Source organism: Leptopilina heterotoma, unplaced genomic scaffold (assembly GCF_015476425.1).
Source record: "Leptopilina heterotoma isolate Lh14 unplaced genomic scaffold, ASM1547642v1 Lhet_209, whole genome shotgun sequence".
NCBI lineage: Eukaryota > Metazoa > Arthropoda > Insecta > Hymenoptera > Figitidae > Leptopilina > Leptopilina heterotoma.
Genome location: NW_025110924.1, coordinates 1996994 through 2020210, shown reverse-complemented (window position 1 = coordinate 2020210; position 23217 = coordinate 1996994). Strand labels below are relative to the sequence as shown.

The 23217-nt window shown below is 23.7% G+C and overlaps 1 protein-coding gene across 6 annotated transcripts in view; it reads right to left on the bottom strand.

Moving 5' to 3' along the window:
* The window catches only part of LOC122501314 (putative polypeptide N-acetylgalactosaminyltransferase 9), a 266782-nt gene that overhangs the window by 84233 nt on the left and 159332 nt on the right, over positions 1 to 23217 (bottom strand). For all 6 annotated transcript variants that reach the window (XM_043610674.1, XM_043610669.1, XM_043610671.1 and 3 more), the window contains 2 exons: positions 16081 to 17173; positions 8985 to 9183 (listed from right to left, as the gene is read on the bottom strand). In XM_043610674.1, coding sequence (XP_043466609.1) covers positions 8985 to 9183; positions 16081 to 16330 — 449 coding nt within the window. In that variant the 5' untranslated portion in view covers positions 16331 to 17173. The remainder of the gene's footprint in view (positions 1 to 8984; positions 9184 to 16080; positions 17174 to 23217) is intronic.

Sequence of the window (23217 nt, the reverse complement as noted above, 5' to 3'; positions counted from 1 at the left end):
AATTATTATCAAAAATAACAAAATTTTTCACAGAAATTCAATTCTTTTTAAACATTTTAATAAAATTTTTCGCAAAAATTAAATTATTTTTATAAAAAAAAAATTCTTTTCAGGAATTCAATTATTTTTGAAAATTTTAATAATATTCATAGCAACTACTCAATTATTTTCATTAAGAATAAAATTCATTGCAGGATATCAATTATTTTTAATACAAATTTTACATGAATTGCTCAAAAAATGTAATTATTCTTAAAAATAAATTTAATTTCAATTCCTCGAAAAAATCAGTTATTTAAAAAAATGTTTTTCAATTCAATTCTTTGGATGTGTTCAATTATTTACAAAAATATTAGAATTTTTCACAGGAATTCAATTATTTTTAAATATTTTAATAAAATTGTTCGAAAGTAATCAATTATGTTAAATACAATTTTAATTAAATTTCTTTTAAATAATTCAATTATTCTTTTAGATTTTAATAAAATTCTTCCCGAGAATTCAATTATTTACATAAATAATTCAATTATTTTTAAATATTTTAATAAAATTGTTCGAAAGTAATCAATTATGTTAAATACAATTTTAGTTACATTTCTTTAAAATAATTCAATTATTCTTTTAGATTTTAATAAAATTCTTCCCGAGAATTCAATTATTTACATAAATAATTCTTCGAAAGAATTCTATTATTCCGATACATAAGAAAATTATTCACAAAAATTCAATTATTTTGAGGCATTTTAATAAAATTCTTTGCAAAATTCAATTATTTTCATAAATAGCAATATTCATCACAAGAATTCAATTATTTTCAAAAGTAAAAAATTTTTTCTTAGAAATTTAATTATTTAAAAAAATTCTAATAAAATCGTTCCTAAGAAATCAATTATTTTCATAAATAGTAAAATGCTTTTTTTAAGAATTCAATTCCTTTCATGAATAATAAAAATTTCTCAAAATTTTATAAAATTCTTCGCAAGAATAAAATTATTTTTATAAATATTTAAATTCTTGGATGAATAATAAAATTCGTTGCAGGAATTGAATTTATTACCATTAGGATAATAAAGAAGTAAATATTTTTGATGAAAATTAGGAAAAAGTCAGAAAAATAAAATATAGAATGTAATTTTTGTCAATTTTTCGAAGTGTCTACAACGAGTTTTTTTGGTCGTCAAGTTTAATTTTTCGATAGCTACTTTTTTTTACTACTTTTTGCTATTTTTTAAAAATTAATTATCGAGTGCAAAGTCTGCATTTTGAAAAGTTATTTAACTCTTGCACAGAATTTTATTATTTCTAATAATTTGAATTCCTTTGGAGTAGGTATTTTATAGCAATTTTTTAAAATAACTTAATTCCTTCAAAGAGTTTTATTATTTACGAAAATAATTTATTTATTTATTTACAATATTTGAATTCTTGTACAGAATTTTCTTGCAATTTGCGATGAAATGTTTGATGTTGATTAATATTGAATTTATTTAAATTAATTTCAAACATCAACTGTTTACATTTACCCCTTGTTTATATTTACCCCAAATGTTGAAAAGGCAATTAAAATGAAAATAATAATAATAATTTAGATAATAATGTGAATAACAATATGAATAACAATATGGATAATAATAATATGGATAATAATAATATGGATAATAATATGAATAACAATATGGATGATAATATGAATAGTAATAATTGTAATATTAATAGATTTTCTAATACGTTAATAATTAGATTTGAAGTCAGTCTTTATGCATAAATATAATGAATTGCAGATGTCACAGTTTACGAGATATTGCAAGGTAAACTTGAATATTATCTATATGGAACATTGTGGAGATAACCAGGTATGAACACATCTGCATTCGAGTTAGTGCGTTTGTTTCATCCCCCCAGCCGCCCCACCCTATCCTCACCAATGGTGGAATTGTACACCATTTACACCCAACCCCTTCTTGCTAATTTCACGTCAGAAAATACCCTAACACAATAATTGTCTCTGTTGCAAATGTCGTGAAAGACGTTTCTTATTAAACTAAAAGCAAAATCTTCTCTCTTTCTCTCTCTCGACGAAAGGTGAAGTTAAAAATTTCCTCTCCTAAAATCCACATGGCGGAGAAAAGTAGAATTTAATAGTTAACACTTTTTGCCTGTCTTCATTTTTTTCCACGTCTTATTGTATGAGGTAAAGAAAAAAAATTTTCCTTTTAAAGAACCGTACACTCAAGTTCAAAATTAGGAAAATTTATTCTTTTTCCATATTATAAGGAAATGAAGTTACTGACAAATACAATTACGTTACTTGTCTAGTCTTTTACAATATGCTTTCTACTTTAATTAATATTTGGAAGGGAATTTTTTAATTTGCCAAAAAGGAATGTTTTCTGCTACATATTTTTTTTATTTTCTTCACTTCTGTCCTCAATTTTAAGAAAATTATAAAACACATAACTTCCAATAATTTTGAACTTGAGTGTACTGACTGCAAACTGAAACTTCTTAAACTCGAATGAGAAGTGTATTACATTTACTTCATCTGCATAGTTGAATAGATATAGAGAATATTCCAAGAAAATTTCAGCAGAAAATTCTGATAAACACGATGCGGAGACTAAAATTTTCAAAAAAAGTAAAGTAAACACGAAAAATATGTGAACGAGAATAACGAAAAGAATATTTCGAAAAGTTGAGAAATAATATAAAAAAAAACTGCTTAAAAGTTTATTAATTAAATTGCTTTCGCAGTTCGTCGAATTTTTCAATTTTTACTTTAGTAAATTAGTTGAAATTGAAAATATTTGAAATTAGTTCTTAAAAATTACTTAATTATTAATTATTATTAGAGATTATAAATTATTATGGTAACGAATTTTAACTAAAATTCATTTCCATATGAATTTTGAATAGAAAATTCTGCTAAAATTCAATTATTTAAATACAAATAAAATGCAAATAACTATAATTTATTGAATAATTGAATGTTTCTCAAAATTGAATTCTCATAAAGAATTTTATAAACAAATTTTTAAGTAATTAAATTCTTTCGACGAATTTTAATAAAATTTTTAAGAATAATAAAATAATTACATTTTTCGAGAAATTCAATTAAAATTGTATGAAAAATAACTAAGATTCTACGACGAGTTTTATTATTTATGAAAAGAATTGAATTCATAATAAGAATTTTATTAATTACGAAAATAATTAAACTCCTTAGAAGAATTTTACTATATTTATGAAAATAATTGAATTCCTAAGAAGAATTTTATTATTCACGAAAATATTTCTAAAAGATTTTCTTATTTATGAAAATTGAATTATTGCGAAGAAATTTATAAAAAAATTTGTAAATAATTGAAAACCTATGAAATTGTTATCATTTAAGAAAATAATTGAATTTCGAATAAGAATTTTACTATTCATAAAGATAATTGAAATTTTGACGAGGATTTTGTTAATATTTTTTGGAAAAAATTTAATTTCGGAGAAGAATTAAAAATAATTGAAATTCTGCGATGAGTTTTATTATTTAAGAAAATAATTGAATCCCTAAAGAGAATTCTATTATTTAGGAAAATAATAGAATTACTTCGAAGAAATTTATAAAAAATTTGTAAATAATTGAATTCCTCAGCAAAATTTTATTATTTTAAAAAACAATTGAATTCTTGAGAAGAAATTTATTACTATTTTTGTAAATAATTGAATTTTCGTAAAGAATTAAATTTTTTTTAAAGATAATTGAAATTTTGACAAGGATTTTAGTAAAATTTTTGAAAATAATTGAATTTCGGTGAAGAATTTTATTATTTTTGAATATAATTGATTTTCTGCAATCATTTGTGAAAGAATAAATTAAATTTTTTCATAACTATAAAACATGAAGATGGCAAATTTAGATATTCTATTTTACAAATTTCAATTATTCATAAATTTGTCAATTAAATATATATTAAAAAATAAAAACTTAAAATATAAATAAATTCAATTAAACTTTTTTGATAAAATTAATATCAAAATTCAATTATTTATAAAAATTCACACTTTATTGCTGTTATTAATTAATTATTATCTAAAATTTTAACTGATATTAATTTTTAAATCAATTTTTATTAGAAAATTTTACTAGAATTCAATTATTTAAATACAAAAATAAATAATTTATTAAACAATTGAATGTTTTTTAAAATTCAAGTCTCCTAAAGAAAATAATTGAATTCCTAAGAAGAATTTTAATATTTTTGAACATAATTAAATTTCTGCAAAGGATTTTATTACTCTTGAAAACAATTGAATTTTTAAAATACTTTGTAACTTCTGTAAAATAAAATTGCTTTTAGTGTTAACTAAAATTTTTCTATAAATCCATTATTTTTAAAATTTTTGAAAAAGTTTTTTGAAAATTTTCAAATTCATTTGTTTTTAACTGAAATTTATTTTTATGAAATAAAAATCAATTTTTATTAGAAAATTCTACTAGAATACAATTATTTAAATACAAAAAAAATAATTTATTGAATATTTCAATGTTTCTTAAAATTTGTATTCTCATAAAAAATTTTATAAACAAATTTTTAAATAATTCAATTCTTTCGATGAATTTTAATAAAATTTGTAAGAATAATAAAATACTTACATTTTGTCAAGAAATTCAATTAAAATTGTATGAAAAATAATTAAAATTCTGCAATTATTTTTATATTTATGAAAATAATAAAATTGAATTCATAATAAAAATTTTATTATTTACGAAAATAATTAAACTCCTAAGAAGAATTTTATTATTTATGAAAATAATGGAATTACTTCGAAGAAATTTATAAAAAATTTGTAAATAATTGAATTCCTCAGCAGAGTTTTATTATTATTGAGAATAATTGAATTCTTTAGAAGAATTTTATTGCAATTTTTAAATATAATTGAATTCATGTGCAAGATTTTCCTTTTTTCGAAAATAATTGAATTTTTGCGAAATAATGATTTGTGCAGAGCCACTCTTTAAGAAAAATGCAAGAAAAATTTTCGAGCTTTGACTTTTTTAATCTTTTGAAATAACTTGGAGTACGGCATTGGTTTTTTGTCAAAATAAAATATTGGATATACTCAGAAGCTCTTACAGCTCTTACTGAGCTGAGATTAAAATATTGTCGTCTTACTTAAATCTTTAAATTAATCTCAAACATGAACTGTTTACATTTACCCCTTGTTTAAATTTTTCCCAAATGACCCTATTTCATAAAAATAAATATTTATTTGCTACAGTTTTGAATGAAATAAATTCCTTTCTCCCTTTATTATTATTATTATTATTATTTTTTTGGAGCATTAAATATATTTGAAAGTTGAGTTGAAATAAATGAACTTGGAATGTTCGTGAAACGTGTATTTGTATTATTCCTCTAAAATATATCCGGAATATGTTGCGAACGTTAGTTCAAAAGTTTAAGAGTCCCTCGTGCTTTATTCTGCTTTAAAATGTGGGAAGTCTTACATTTTTTACATGGCTTTTCCAACGAGTTGAAACGAGACTTTACGTTTGAGAAATTGCCTCTGCAGCGTGTCCAACAGCAAAGAAAATTATTATCATTATTCTGGCACCGTCGAGTAGAAGCAGAAGCTGCACACTTTGTGCTGGTGCAGCAGTTCGTACGATTCCGCTGGAAATATGTTTTGCGGCCGATCGTAAATTTCGGGCGGAAACTTTCCCAGCAGAGTTGCAAGGGGAATTAGTTCCATGAATATTAATTTACATTTACATGATATTAAGCGACATTATCAGGACAGGTGGGTAAACTTCCTAAGAGCGCCTGTTGTCGCTGACATCGCACCACAACTTAAGTATCTATATCATATTAACAAAAAACTGCCAATATTTGCCGAGAATTTTTCAATTTTATTCCTAAAATGAGAAATTTAACGCTTTTAAAGCAAAAAAAATTATTTTTTTTTAATTATATCGAAAATATTTGGTATCTAAATCAAAATTCATTGAAATTCATTGAGTTTTATATTTTTATGAATTTTATTTCTTTACTAAATTATTTTTAAATAATCGTTTTTTTAAAAAGTATTTTTAAAGAATTTTAACAAAAAATTTGGATAATTATTGAATTTTAGAAAAAACGATTGAAGTTATTAGCACGATAAGAAAAAAGTCAATATTTTTAAATAAGAAAAACGAAATTCTGAATCAAAATAATCTATACTAAATCTGGATTCTATTAGCCATTAATTTTAATTTTTTGATAGCTATTTTTTACTACTTTTTTTTGGGTGTAAAGCTACTTTTTCCTACTTCTTTTCAATTAATTATCGAGTGCAAAGTCTGCTAAAATTATTGGTTCAAAATTTCAAATACAATTTCAATTAAATAAAAATTCTTTGAATCAACGAAATACTATTGTTATTCTTTATTTAAAAAAAAAACAAGTAATCACTTATTTGAGTGAAATAAATTTTTTCTCCAATTCCACCTTTTTTTCTATACCAATTCTACCTCCTGTAAAAAAAACTACCACAGTAGTACCGAAGATAAAGTCGAAACTGTCAAGACAATATTGTGCGAAAAACAGAAATGTTGAGGGAAACATTGCAATTATGAGAATAAAAAAAAAAGAGGGAAAGACAAAATTGTCGTTCTAAAGATAAATCCACAACTGAGTCTCGTGAAAACTGCCTAGTGAGCTACGCCAATAGTAGTAAAACGAAAAGACCTCTTGTTCTCGATTCCACTCGGTTTTACCACGATATAACCGTAACCACTGTCGCAAAGCCAAGTGTTTCGTACCCCGTTTCAAAAATTCGTGAACAATACCTTTTTTTCGCATTACATTTTTTTCTCTCAATGATAATTAGAAAAAACTCACAATAAAGCCAACAAAAAAAAAAAGAACTAAAAATAGAAATCATTATCGAGTGTTCTTAAAATGATTCTTCAAAATTTAAGATGTAGAAACTAAAAAGTGAATTAAAATTAACAATCCTTGTGATTCATTCTATACTCTAAATTACATTCTATATTTTATTTTCTTGACTTTTTCCTAATTTTCATCAAAAATATTTACTTCTTTCTTATCCTACTGCTACTAAATTTAATTCCTGCAACAAATTTTATTATTCATTAAAGAATTTAAATATTTATAAAAATAATTTTATACTTGCGAAGAATTTTATAAAATTTTTTAAACAATTGAATTCCTAAGAAATTTTTATTATTCATTAAAAAAAAATGAATTCTTAAGAAGATTTTTAAAAAAATTTTTTTAAATAATTGAATTCTGTTTGGAAACTTTATGTAAATAGTAGATATCGAAAATCATTGAATTGCGAAAAGTTTTTAAAAATAAATTAATTTTACAAAGAATCCTATTAAAACTGTGGAAGATAAATGTTGTTGAAAATAATTGAATTCTTAGGAACGATTTTATTAGAATTTTTTAAATAATTAAATTTCTAAGACTAAATTTATTACTTTTAAAAATAATTGAATTCTTGTGATGAATATTGTTATTTATGAAAATAATTGAATCTTGCAAAGAAGTTTACTAAAATGCCTCAAAATAACTTAATTTTCGGGAATAATTTTTTTATTTATCAAAATAATTGAATTTTTTCGAAGAATTATTTATGTAAATAATTGAATTCTTGGGAAGAATTTTATTAAAATCTAAAAGAATAATTGAATTATTTTAAAGAAATGTAGTAATTAAAATTGTATTTAAAATAATTGATTACTGTGAAAAATTTTGTTATTTTTGAAAATAATGGAATTTTTCATAAGAATTTTATAAACATTGTTTTAAATAATTAATTTTTTCTAAATATAATAAATATTATGAAAATTTTATTTGAAATAATTGGATTCTTGTGGAAAACTTTATTTTTGATAGTAATTGAATTATTCGATTAATTTACTTAAAATAGTATTAAAAATAATTGAAATTCTTCGATGAGTTTTATTATTTATAAAAATAATTAAATTCTTGCTTAGAATTTTATCAACAATTTTTTTAAATTATTGAATTCTTTTGCAATGTTTTATGAAAATAGAAATATTGAAAATAATTGAATTTTGAATATTTTTTGAAAATAATTAAATCATTTTAAAGAATTTGATTATAATTTTTGAGAATAGTTTTTTGATTTCTATTAGCAAAATTTAATAAAGTGGTAGAAATTCTCAAAAAAAAAAATGAAATAAAATAAAAACACAGAAATAGTAGCTTTTAGAAGCTGTAGTCTAAAAAACAGTACCCACATAGTAGCCTAACGTAAAAAAAAGTACACTGAAAAAAAAATTTAATTGACTCAAATAACCGATTAATTGACTATTATCAATTAAATATTTACTTGAATCAAATAATATTTATTGGAGTCAATTAAATGGTATTTGAACCAATAATTTCAGTATTTGAAGCAAATATGAATTGGAACCATTTAATTGACTCCAATAAATATTATTTGATTGAATTAAATATTTAATTGATAATAGTCAATTAATCGGTTATTTGAATCAAATAAATTTTTTTTTCAGTGTAGTAAATAGTATGTTTTAGTAGAGGAGTGCAAAGCCTGTAAATGTAAAATTTCAACGTTCCACTTTTATTCATATATATGGAACATCAATACCACTTATCAAATAAAGATCCAGACGATTCTAACTATAAATACCCTGCTTGATTGCATTACAAAATTACATAAATCATAAAATTCAATCGAATTTCAAAATAACCAACTTTATAAGAGATGAAATTTTCCCAAACATATTAAAAATTCGCGTCCTTTATTTATGTACTGTATAATAATATAGATTTCATCTCATCTGTAAACGATATTTCAAGTGTATATGTGCTCCGGGAATGATTAAAATTCAGTCTCGCGTGTTTCTTTTTTAGAAAATAAAGAAATGGAATTATAAGGAAGAGTTTCTTGTAATTGTAAATAGGTAAATTAAATTTTCAATTAGGATAATGACTCACCATGGGTCCCGAGGATCTGGCAATGTCCTGTGAACTGAGATGAGATCACTGACGTATTGATTGAAGGCGTTATTCAGCCAACCATCGTCCACTAGTTTTTTCATCTCGGCAGTAAGATTCGCTGGTAAAATAACTGGTCTACCATTTTCACCAGGTGCTGCAGGATCTATGTCTCTTGGAGCTGAGAGAACTCCACCACCTGTAAAATCATTTTATAGTTTCTTAAATTTTCGTTGATCCATAAACAGATAGACGAGAATTTTAAAAAAAATTTTGAATTTCTGCGAAGAATCTTATTACTTTTGAAAATAATGACCTTTGGCAACCCTGAAAATTAACTAAATTTTTTGGTAAACAATATTGAATGTGCCAAATTTGATTACTTTCGCAGTGATTTATTTATTTATGATTAGTTATTTTCTACTAAAAGTTGTTATATATTTGTTACTATAATTTGTTTTTTTTTAACTAATTTGGATTTAAAATATGGAAAATCTTTGAAATAGCTTATCTACATAAGAAACCAATGTGTACAAAGCGAAATGAAGTGATTAACCCTGTAGGATCGAGATAATCATCGAGATAATCATTGAGATGACTATCGTCATCAAAATCATCATCATGACCGTATGAATGTATGTACGTATGAATGTACGATTGTACATATGTGGGTATATATGTATGTATGAGACCCTAAAAGCTTTCTTGCGTTTGCCTATACTATCTTTTACTAGAATATTATCCTGTATATATTTTCTAAGTACTAGACATATACTGGAATGGCACGTCTGCTATAGTGCTTCTGAAAATAATTTTATCCCATTGGACCAAAGTTGGACTCTAGCGTGCAGTTGCAATAAAGGGAAACGACAAATTGCTTTAGTGTAGTGGTCGGGCTCAGTTCTCAACGAATGTTTCGTCGAAACATGGCCAGCGCAATATGGCAAGAGCCATTTCAGATCTTAAAAATAAAGATGCTGATTTATTTTCACGCATCACAGATTGGGGATTTTCGAAAAATTAAAGAAACAAAAGAAACTATTTAAGGGTCATTTGGGGTCAATGTAAACGAAATATCTATTTTTCGCACCAAAAACTTAAGTTTTTTTTTCGTTCAACGCTAAACTAAGATTTTAATAATTCAAATTCTTCTGAATCTAGTTAAGTTCTTTAATATGTATTTAATTGATTTTATTAAAAGTAATAGACTTATAGAAGAATTATAGTTAAAAACACCAACAAAAAATTTAATTGTCGAAAAGTTACAAATGATTGCAGAAATTCAATTATGTAAGTTGAAAAATTTGCAAAATCCTGGTCAAAATTTTAATTGTTTTCAAAAACAATCAAATTCTTCTCCGAAATTCAATTATTTTCAAAAATTTTACTAAAATCCTTGTCAAAATTTCAATTATCTTTAAAAAATATCAAATTCTTCACCAAAATTAAATTATTTTCAAAAATTGAAATAAATTTCTTCTCAAGAATTCAATAATTTTCGAAAATAATAAAATTCTGCTAAGGAATTCAATTAATTACAAATTTTTTATAAATTTCTTCGCAATAATTCCATTATTTTCATAAATAATAAAAATTTTTACAAAGATTCAATTATTTTTAAAAATAATAAAATTCTGCGCAGAAATTCAATTGTTTTCAGAAATAATAAAACTCAATGCAGAATTTCAATTATTTTTAATACAATTTAAATCAAATTTCTAGAAAAATATAATTATTCTTAAAAATGTTCTTAAAAATTCGGCGAAAAAATTCAATTGAATTGTATTTAGTAAAACCGATTGCAATTTGGGGAAATCATGTACATTTATGAATTAATATTACCATTTTTAAGAAAGTTTATAATCAAATTATTACTTTGTATTATTCTGAAGTAATAGAAATTGAAATAGTCAATAAGAAGTTGTAATATTATAAGTAAGAAAGTATGCAATAGTAAAAAGTATTACCAGATGATTATACTAAATACTATCGAAGAATTACATAAGTTGTTAATTTAGTTATGAATAGTATTATCGACTATAATAAAAATTATGACCAGCCTAGTAGCAGGCCATAGCAGGCTATGGGCTGACGTCAGGCTGACGTAGAGCGGTTACGAAGCTGTCCGAGATTAGCCGAATATTTCAGTCGAGCAGTTCCGAAATTATCCGAGTCAAACCTCGTGGCAACATGTGCACGTTGTGTTTACCCCAAAATATTTTAATTTGATGTGTCAAAATGTGTCGGAATTGGGTGAACAATTTTATTTTGTTCATTCAATAATTTTAATCGACAATGAAGATTTCCTAATTGTAGTAAAAGGCATAGTCCATTGTCTTTTAAATGAGCATTTGAGAGCATTCAAAATTTACACGGAAAAAAATTAATCTCTAAATTAGAGATTTAATATGAGATTTAGGCATAAACTATCACTGGAATCGGATGTGTGATTTGAACAGATCTCTAAAACTGAAATTTAGAGTTATATCTAATCCGCATATATTATCAGTGTGAAGAATCCGTATTTTTATGCCTGAAAATGATATTAGAAATCTCAAATTTTATGATTTATCGCAATTTAGAGTGAGAATTATTCAAAGAATGTATATTTTTCTTTTAGTATGAACTTATAAACAAATCCATTGACAATCATAAAAAATTGGACATTTTTTGAAGATAATATGAATTTTTTATTATTTCATTTCTTTATTTGAATCAAATAATCTCAACATCACACAATATAAACATTCTTTTTCTATTTCTTAACCCGTCAGCACTATCGCTTTTTTTAGTGTCTCACTCGCACTCCAAGAGTTCCCTATAGGTTGAGTAGTGTTGCGTGAGACTTTTTATCTATAGCGCGAGTGCTGACGGGTTAATAAAAAAACATGGTTTGGTACAACTTTCAATATAGGTTAGGTTTTTAAGTGTCAAACGAAAGTTTAACCTGAAAATACTAATAAATAAAAATATGTCCCACACGTGATAACGCGAAAAACATTCGTAAAATATGGAAAGTGAAAACTGGGAATGAAACTGCATTTAAAATATAAAATTAATACTTAAATAATTAAAATGGTTTAAATATTCTTTGACAATGATGAACTTAAAACGCAATGTAATTCACATCAGATAAGTTGTGAAATTAACAAATCTCTAAATCAGAGATGTGAATTTAATTGTGACTATAATGTCTATTTTAGACATACTTACATTCCATTGGATTTCAAATTAATATTATTTCAAGTTTAGATATTAATTTTTTTCTGTGTACGAAAATGAATTAGGACATTGGAAGGTATTAAAAAAAAATGATTTAAGATATGCTGCATTTTCTTATGGCAATAAATTAAATGATGGGTTTTTTTATATAACGAAAAATTGGATATAATTTCAATAGAAATCATTTTCCAGAAACAAACAATTTTAAAAACAGTATTATCATAAACATTTCTGAATAAAATTTTGACCCAGCATACAAAAGTATGTATTTATAATGTAAAATAAATTAAGAACTTTTTTAAACAAAATATGGAGAAAATATCACTTTCTCACAAGTTCAGAAAATTTCTCGAGTTTAGTATATAAGGAAGTTGAGAACTGTATCTCCCAATGTACAGCGTGCGTGCGTTATTGCGTTTATTTGTATTTAAGTTAAGTTTATATGTATGCGTTTATAGGTTTTAACATAGATCTCCGAAATTGTATATAGTTTGTGTTTGTATAGTATGATGTATAGTATGATGCTTGCGTTAGCTCATTGGTGTGTGTGCGAAATACTTTCGAAACGATAATTCTATCCTCCTCCTTCCTACGTCTTTTTATTTCCTGTCCTTTTCGACTCACTCATAATTTTTAGTATTGACTATATTAAAGATTGAAATATGTATTTTATTCTAAAATTTAAAAGAACTATTTCAATTTATCTTATTCTTTCGATACTTTCACGGACTGCGATTTTAATATAGTCATTTTTAAAAATTATAATTCTTTTATTAAATTGTATTACAATTTTATTAATTTTTGTAAAATATATCAAGGGCTGCCTACTAATATGCACAATATTAATTTTTAATATAAAACACGATTTCCCTAAATTGAAAAAGAATATATTAAATTCTATTGCCAATTTTAACAAATATTAATACAAAATCTCTCTCCGTGAATTATTTAAAATTTTTTATAACTTTCTTCGCAATAATTCAATTGTTTTCATGAATTATAAAATTCTTTTTAGAAATTCAATTATTTTCATAAATAATAAAATTCTTTTTAGGAATTCAATTATTTTCAGAAATTTAATTATTTGCATAAATAATAAAACTCATCGCAAAATTTCAATTATTTTTAATACAATTTTAAAAGAATTCCTCGAAAAATGTAATTATTCTTGAAAATTTTATTAAAATTCGTGAAAAGAATTGAATTATTTGAACTTTTTATTTTCTAATATATGTTTTAATTGGAGAATTTTTAAATTATTAAAATTTCTTGCAATTGCACTAAAATACTTCAAAGGAATTCAATTATTATAAAAAATAATAAAATTCTGCGCAGGAATTAAATTATTTTCCAAAATAATAAAAAAAAAAAAAAAAAAAATTGTGTGCAAAAATTCAATTATTTTCAAAAATTGTAATAAACTTTTTCATCAAAATTAATTTATTTTTTAAAATAATAATATTATGAGCAGGAATTCAATTATTGTTGATAAAAATAACAAAAATTCTGCGCAGAAATTCAATTATTTTTATAAACAAAAAATTCTTTACAGAAATTTAATTATTTTAAAAAATTGTAATAAAATTCTTTGTAAAAGTTCAATTATTTTAATAAATAATAAAATTTTTACAAAAATTCAATTATTATCATAAATAATAAAATTTTCTCAAAAATCAATCAATTTTTTTTAAAAGAAATTAATGTTTTAAACAAAATTTTTATAAAATTCATTTAAATAAAAAATTTATTTATAAGAATTCATCTAATACAAATGCAGTTATTTGCCTCAAAAAAAATTTAATTATTTTCAAAATTTTTAATAAAAAAATTTTAAAAAAGGGTTTTAAAAATTCTTTGTAAAAATTCGATTCAATTATTTTCATAAATAATAAAATTCTTCTTAGAAATTCAATTATTTTCAGAAATAATAAAACTCATCGCAGAATATCAATTACTTCGAATACAATTTTAATCGAATTCTTCGAAAAATGTAATTATTCTTAAAAATGTTATTAAAATTCGTCGAAAGAATTCAATTATTTTAAAATTTGTTAATAAAATTCTTTATACGAGAATTCAATTTAAAAAAATTTTTAATTATTCAATAAATTATTCTTTTTGTTTTTAAATAATTGAATTCTCGTAGAATTTTCTAATAAAAATTGATTTAAAAAAAAATTTCAGTTAAAATTTTAGATAATAATTGAATTGAGGAGCAAATTTTCAAAAGCTGATAAATCCATTTTTTTTAAAATTGAGTTAAACATAAATTTAATATTTTAAAGACTTCACAAATCGACCTGTAGCTGTTAAATGTAAGAAAAAAAATTTATTAACAACGAATTTTCAATTTAAAAACTTTTTGACATAACCAAGATGACTTATAATTTTTAAGTTTTTTATTAGAAAAAATTACCAAAACCTTTAAATCACTTAATTACGATAATGTTTAAGTAAAAACAGAACATCTTAAATATAAAAACATTGTTATAAAAATAAATTATTGCAAATTTTTTAATTTAAAATCCACTATAATGGTTATGTGAGAAATGTCATTTGTTTCATTTTCTCGAAATAAGAAAATATGGATTTATCAAGTTTTGAAAACTTGCTCCTCAATTATTGAGATGAATTTTATTAAAAATTTTGAAAATAATTTAACTTTGCTGAAGAATTTTATTTTTTCTAAAGATTATTGAAATTTTTATCAGGATCTTATTGAAATTTTTTAAAATAATTGTATTTCAGAGAAAGATTTTATTGGTTTTTGAAAGTAATTAAAATTTTGACTAGTTTTCTTTTCAAATTTTTGAACATAATTGAATTTCTAATATATAGAAGATGGAGATATTTATTGTTGATCAGAGTCAAATTATTGTCAAAGATGTTTATTAATTGTCAAAGAACTGATCAATATAATTATTATTTTCTATCTAGCTTTCGCCTCTACGTAGTGGGGCCTTTCCAAGAATATATTATAATTGAATTTCTGCAAAGAATTTTATTACTTTTGATGGTAATTGAATTTTTGCCCTCATTTGTAACTTCTGAATTGAATTTTTTTGAAAATCTTAATTTCTATAGGAAAATAATAATCATTAAATATTTATTTAAAAAAAACTATTGATGTTTTTGAATAATTTTACGTTTGAAGAAATTTGTAAATAAATGTAATAGAACATTTTTTTTGAGTGTCGAATTCTTTTTAGAGTGAATCAGAATATTCTTTAGGGTCACGGAAAAAGTCAAAATTCTGTCAGGAAATCAGGGTATAGTCAGGAAAATATAGTTTTAATGTATAGTTTAGTTTTCTAATATATAGTTTTTCTGCAGATATCAAATTGAGACAAAAAAACGTATCAAAAATGTTGCGAAGCAACGTTTTTTTTTTTTTAATTTCTTTTTTTTTAAACGTATTCTGTCTCAATTTGATATCTGCAGAAAAACAGTGACAATATTGAATATGCCGTTTATTGCGACAAACAAATATGTTATTCCTAGGTGGAAAAGTTAACGTTAGCTAATCCTACTAACGTTAACTAACGTTAACTAATGTTAGACTAAAGTTAACTAACGTTAGACTAAAGTTAACTAACGTTAGACTAACGTTAACTAAAGTTAGGCTAACGTTAGTCTAACGACATTTTTTGGTCACTAATATCAGATTATAACGTTAGTTAACATTAGTCTAACATTAGTCTAACGTTAGTAGCATTAGCTAACGTTAACTTTTCCACCTGGGTTGATTCAATAGCATTTTTTCTTCAGTGTAAATAGTGGTTTGGATAAAATTTACTGAAACTCTAGCGTCGAGGAAAGATTTATATCAATTATTATTGTGCGAATCAATATCTTTGAGTAAAAAGAAACATACCTTGTTCAGGACCAGCGTGGTTGATTTTCGGCTTACTCTGTCCATTTCCAGGTGTCTCTCTCTTGAGGGGTTGAGCTGGCGGAACAAAGCCATTGGCAACTTGAGGCACTCCAAGTGCAGAGGGTCCAAGATCTTGAACAGCGACCGCGGAACGATCCTCCGTATAAAGAAGAAAACAAATTGTTATCCACACTGCACCGCCTAATACCGCTATTTTCAACCACAACGATCTTCTCCGTGGAAACACCATGACTATCTATCTCTTCTTATTTCCTTCTAAATGATGCGCTCTTTTCGATTTTCACCTTCACTTTTTAACGTTCCGCTATCTCAGCAGCATCTTCTGACCTTCTTTCTCTCTCTCCCTCTTCTTCTCTCTCTCTCTCTCTCTTGGTGATCTTGTTTACTCAACGACCACCGCTCTTATCTCGTTAGTAGTCTTTTAACCCAAGTTTCTACCTCAATACTCAGAATGCTAATTAAACTTAAATCAGACGATTTCTATTCAATTCTCTTTGAAATCCTTTTCAGTGAAAATTGCATTCAACTTTCTGCTAGGCCGAATCATTGATAGTTATCTTCGATTCGTTAAGAGAGATCTTTAGCACTCGAAGGATCACCGATAGCATCCCATCGATCTTGCGATAAAAGCCGACTTTGAATTGAGCACTCGTAAAACATTCTCAAGGATTTCTCTCTCTCTCTCTCTTTTTCTCTCTTTTTTTCTTGTTTTCTCTCTCTACAGTTTATATATGTTATAACTAGATATGTAACGTTAATCGATTTATGTCTATTCGCAAACAATTGTTACGAGATTTTTTTTTTTTTTTGACACTTGTAATGATTTATTATCACAGTGTTCTTTTTGGCAAATTTTTTCATTAATTTTCATTAGAGTTTTTATATATATTTTCTCTCTTTTGAATAAAAGTTCTACTTTTAGATTTACTTTTTTAACATTTTTCTGTGATATGAATAGTTTCTAAATGATATTATCAGTATTTTTTGATAAATGACTGTTGTCCTCGATAGTACTTACTGGAACCAGTTTACATATTTCCGCAACGTCACCGCATTCTTCTCATTATGAATTCTGGAACAAAAAAATTATCATCATTGTAGAATATATTATTTGAAATATAAATAGAAAATTTACGCAAGAAAAAAATATGTTTAATGATTTTAAATTAAACAAATGTTTAGTGAATAAATGATAAGTATAATAAATAACTCATAAATAATATACTCATCAGAAATGTACTCATTTCTTTTTAGTTACAAAATATTTTTTGATTTCTCCCATGATTAGAATATATAAATAGTAATTGAAGGCAAATTAATAATTATGTGACGCGCACACTGATGTCCTTAGCAGAAAAAAAAGATAGGTCATGCTTATTCGAATGTTTACCTTGATTAAATGTCCCTTTCTAATTTTCAAGCCTCGAACTCTACTATTGATTATTTATTAATTTTTGACACTTTTTTCACCTCATACAAATGTTTAGCTAGTATTTAGTAAATAAGTAGGATAAGTAGCAAATAAGTTAATAATAAATTGTAGATAAATTATTATAATAAAAAGTACTATTTCTTAAAGCAAACTTTTGAGAATCAATTTATTTACTGGAAAAATTAATTCCAAGAGTAAAAAATTAAAGAGGTTAAAAATATCAAAAAGGAAAGTAAATTAAAAATTGAAATTCGTTTATATTAATTGTCAAACTCTCTAAATTTGATTATAAATAAATGTACAATTACGAATATGGACGAATTTCTTGAGATTCAATATGGTGACGAGACGACGCTATTCTCCACCTGCGAACGCCAGATTCACCACTAGATGTCATCTTACCACTAGATGGCAGTTTTCCTTCTTGGAATTTTCACTGCCATCTGGTGGTGACCTTGGCGTTCTCAAGTGGAGAAACTAAACCACCAATTTCGCTCTCAAAACCTTTTTATTCTTTAATAATTAAACGAATATTAAGTATTCTGAAAATAATTTAAATTGTGCTTTTAGTGCACATTTTTATTGAATATTCTCTATTTCTATTCTATATTTTATAATATTTTCTAAAATAAAAAAAAATTAATTATAATCGATTATAAACAATTTTTTTTCAGCTTTTTCTTTAGAGAGTGACTACAAATAGATAAATAAAACGTGAATATATGGTGTAGATTAAAGCCTGTTTGAATTGACATGTAAAATGATCTTTCAATTACTGCCAATGTCACAAAGGGAACAACTATAAAATTAAATGATAATCAGATTTCACTCGTTATAGGTAATTCCTTCCGATTCCCAGAATATCCGTATTTCACACATTCATCTCGTTAATTAGAAAAATAAAATTACCACAAACAAGAGAAATGCTTTATTTTCAACCAAATAAAATTTATTTCAGTTTAATAAAAGTATACTTGTCACAGAAACTACTAGATTATTTACAATTATTTCTAAAAAGAATTTTATTGTTTATAAAAATAATTGAATTATTGCGAAAAATTTTATTAAAATGTTTAAAAACAATTGAATTTCTGAGGAATTTTTAACTATTCATGAAAAAAATTGAATTCTTACGAAGATTTTTACAAAAAATTTTTTAAATAATTGAATTTTGTTTGGAAACTTTATGAAAATAGTAAATATCGAAAATCATTGAATTGCGAAAAGTTTTGAAAAATAATTAAATTTTTCAAAAGAATCCTATTAAAACTTTTGACGATGATTGAATGTCTGTGTTGTATTTTATTAAATTTTGTTGAAAATAATAATTGAATTCCTAAAAAGCACTTTAATATTTATGAAAATAATTGAATTCTTAGGATCGATTTTATTAGAATTCTTTTAAATAATTGAATTTTGCAAAGAATTTTATTAAAATTCCTCAAAATAATTAAATTTTCGGGAATAATTTTTTTATCAGGGTGGCCACTTTTTTTGTAAAAAAAAATTCACGGTCATTTCCCGGTCATAAATTATTTTTCCCGGTCATAAATAATAACTCTGAAAATAAATTATTCCATGAAAGATTGAAAGAATTTCCTGATTTTTAGACAAAACTTTGACTTTTTCCCAAAACCTAAAAATATTTTAGTTTACTCTAAAAATAATTTTGAACTTAAATAGATTTTTTAAAATAAATATTTAATTATTATCCATTATTTTTCCATATAGTAGGTATTCAAATTTCAAAAAAAAATTCAAATTTCAAATCCTTTAAATTTGAATAATTTTTAAGAATATTGCTACTGCAACTTATTAAAAATTATTTTCAAAATTTCAATTCAATTATATTCTAGAAATAACTAAAATATTTCTAAAATCCACTTGTTTACAAGACAATTTCATGAAATATTGAATAATTTGAAAATTTTTCAATTAAATATTACATATTTAAAAACATAACTAATTTGAAAAAATGTGTATAAAAATATTTTTAAAGACTAAATTATTCAGAATTTTTAATTAAAATCTTTTAAAATTCAACTTTTCTAAAACTTCAATTTGAAATTTTTTAAAATTCAGTCTATAATAATATTAGTAATATTAATTTAACATTCTCAAAAATCGAAAAATTTGCTTATGAATAATTGTAAAAAAACTAATTGATATTAATGAAAAATACGGTTTTTTAAAATTTATTTTCTAAGAAAAGAAATTTTATTTATTTTTATTTACTTTATTTATTATTCAAAAATTCATTTTTATAAATTTCGTATCACTTTTGTTCTAATTAGTTCAAATTTTTAATAATTCTTATTTGTTTTGTTATAATATTAATTGCAAAAAATTTTTAAATTGATTTATTTTTCACTATTTTATAGGATGTGAAATTTTTTCTCTTTGAAATTTTTTTGACAAATTTAATTAAAATTATATTTTGTTTAATTATTGTTAAAAATAGAAAGAATTTAAAATTAAATTTAATATTTTTTTTTTCTAAGTCTGTTACGTTGGACAACAAAATTCATAATTTTCTTATAAATTCTAGAAATTGAATATTTTTATATTACCTTTTATAAAATTCTCTGACAAAATATAAATAGATTTTATAGAAGATCATTCAATCTTTTTTAATGAAATATAGTTAATACCTAAGTCTTAAAATAAATATTTCTATTTTTTCTCACAAAGTAATGTGTGTTTTTAAAAACAAAATTCCAAAATCCCGGTCAAGATCAAAATTCACTGTCATTTCCCGGTTTTTCCCTGTTCAAAAAAATTCACTGTCATTTCCCGGTTTTCCCGGTTTCCCGGTCCAGCGGCCACCCTGTTTATTGATCGAAATAATTAAATTCTTTCGAAGAATTATTTATGTAAATAATTGAATTGTAGAGAAGAATTTCATTAAAATCTAAAAGAATAATTAAATTATTTAAAAAAAATTTAATTAAAATTGTATTTAACATAATTGATTACTTTCGAACAATTTTATTAAAATGTTTAAAAATAATTGAATTCCTGTGAAAAATTCTAATGATTTTTGTAAATAATTGAATTCTTCCAAAGAATTAAAAAAAACTTTTTTTTTAATTAATTGATTTTTTCGAGGAATTGAAATTAAATTTTTAAGAATAATTACATTTTTTGTGCAATTCATGTAAAATTGCATTAAAAATAATTGAAATCCTGCGATGAATTTTATTATTTATGAAAATAATTGAATAGTTGCTATGAATGTTATTAAAATTTTCAAAAATAATTATAAATTCCTGAGAAGATGTTTATTTTTTATGAAAATAATTGAATTTTTGCGAAAAATTTTATTAAAATGTTTAAAAAGAATTGAATTTTGTCTGAAAAATTTTTTTATTTTTGAAAATAATTGAATATTTTATAAGAATTTTATAAACATTGGTTTAAATAATTAATTTTTTCTAAATATAATAAATATTATTAAAATTTTATTTTAAATAATTGATTTAATGTGAAAAACTTTATTTGTGATAATAATTGAATTTTTCAGTTAATTAATTTAAAATAGTATTAAAAATAATAGAAATTCTTCAATGAATTTTATTATTTATGAAAATAATTGAATTCTTGCTTAGAATTTTATCAAAAATTTTTTTAAACTATTGAATTCTTTTGCGAAGTTTTATGAAAATAGGGATATTGAAAATAATTGAATTTCGAATATTTATTGAAAATAATTGAATTTCGAATATTTTTTGAAAATAATTGAATCATTTTAAAGAATTTGATTATAATTTTTGAGAATAGTTTTTTTATTTCTAGTATTAGCGAATTTAAAGTAGTGGAAATTGTAAAAAAAACAGAAATAGCAGCTATCAGTAGCTGACATCTAAAAAAAGTACTCAAATAGTAGCCTAACGTAAAAAAAGTAGTAAATAGTAGGTAAATCAATAATCGAACATAATTTTGTTTCTTCTGGAAAATTTTCTTTTCATAAAAAAGAAACTTCTGTTTGAATAAAAATAGAAGCAGACATATTAATTTGTGAAAAAAAGTGTTTCCAATTTTAAACATAAAAGATTATTTTGTTTCGTATTCTATTTTTCTTTTCCATTTTTCGCACTATGACCTTTTCAATTTGAAATAATTTATTTAGATATTTTTCAATGCTCGCTCCTTTGAATGTTGAATTTTCCGTCACGTATTCTTTCAAAAGATCAAATTCCACTCGAGTAACCTTTTACTGGTGAAAATTCCAAAGAATATAACGGTACCGATCAGTATTATTCAGGAATTTTGTCAAAGCAAATAAATTCTCGCGCATGAGGATCGAGCGAGACACACGTGCGCATTCGAATTCGTTTGTATATATTGTACATATAGAAAGTAGAGAGTTATAGATTATATAGAGAGGATGTAGACAATACTAGCATGTATCGCGATTTCCTGATGATGTTCGGACAGTGCAGCATGTGCGCAATGTAAAATGTGCGTGTATTACTGCATCATGCACAGATTTCCAGAGATAATGTGTCACTGACACTGGGACGAGAGAGAGCTAATGAGAGAAAAGTGCAATTGCATGTTCACGCTAAACGTCGAGTAAAGTACTTCGTCGTTTATGTTACGTAAATTCACATCGATTATGAATATGGGAGGAAAAAAGGAAAGGAAAAAGAGGAAAGGAGATAAAAAAAAATCCAATCAACGTTTGCAATCTCACGACAAGATTGTCGAAATATAAAATTTTAACGCCATGTTAATCTGTTGCAAAAAAAAAAAAAAAAAAAAAAACGAATTCCCTTGCAGGATGTTTTATAAGATCAAGTTTCCTGGATATGATGCAAAGGAAGAACATGCGCATGTTCTTCAAGTTGATAAAAGTGCAATTATTTTGTTGCATCTTATTTCTCTTGGCAATTATATTTCGAAAAAAAAATATTATCTTGACCTCAATATTAGTCACGCAGTGAAAAAATATGGACTCATTTTTTGCTGCTCAAAAGAAAGAATTTTGATTAATCCAGGTTGCCATAAAAATTTAATTTTGTTTTCACACTTTTTCTAAGGATATCGAATTGAGAGAAAAAATGTATCAAAATAGTTGCGAAGCAATATTTTGATACGTTTTTTCTCTCAATTTGATATCCTCAGAAAAACTGCATTTCCCTGATATGGCTTCGTTTCAGCTTGATTCAAAAATAAGATTATTTTTTAAAAATTTAATTAAAATTCTTTAAAATATCAAATGTGAAAATAAAGTTTAAAGAAATTGGCAATAAATAAAAATTCTGATATAAAAATTTTGTAATTATTTTTAGGAATTCAGTTGAACAAAAAAATGACTCTATAGTTATTTTTTCCGCTAGGAAAATTGTAATAAGTAGCAGAAAAAAATCGTGCGTGGTATTTTCTTGCAATCTACGGAAGAAAACTGGAAAAACTCGGATTTTTATAAAAGAAGTCAAAAAGATTTGAAAATAGTCGAAAAAAAGAGTAAAAAAAATCATAATATCGAAGTTCTACGTATGGATAATAAAATTTTGCATCCTGCATATTCTAATGAATAAAAGAAAAATGGAATTTAAAAAATTGCTGAAAAATAACTTTATAAACACAAAAATAGTAATTCCTCTGTAAAATTTCTTCAAGTATATTATAGTATTTTCTATTTGTTGTAATACAATCTCATAAAATTGAGCATTGCACAG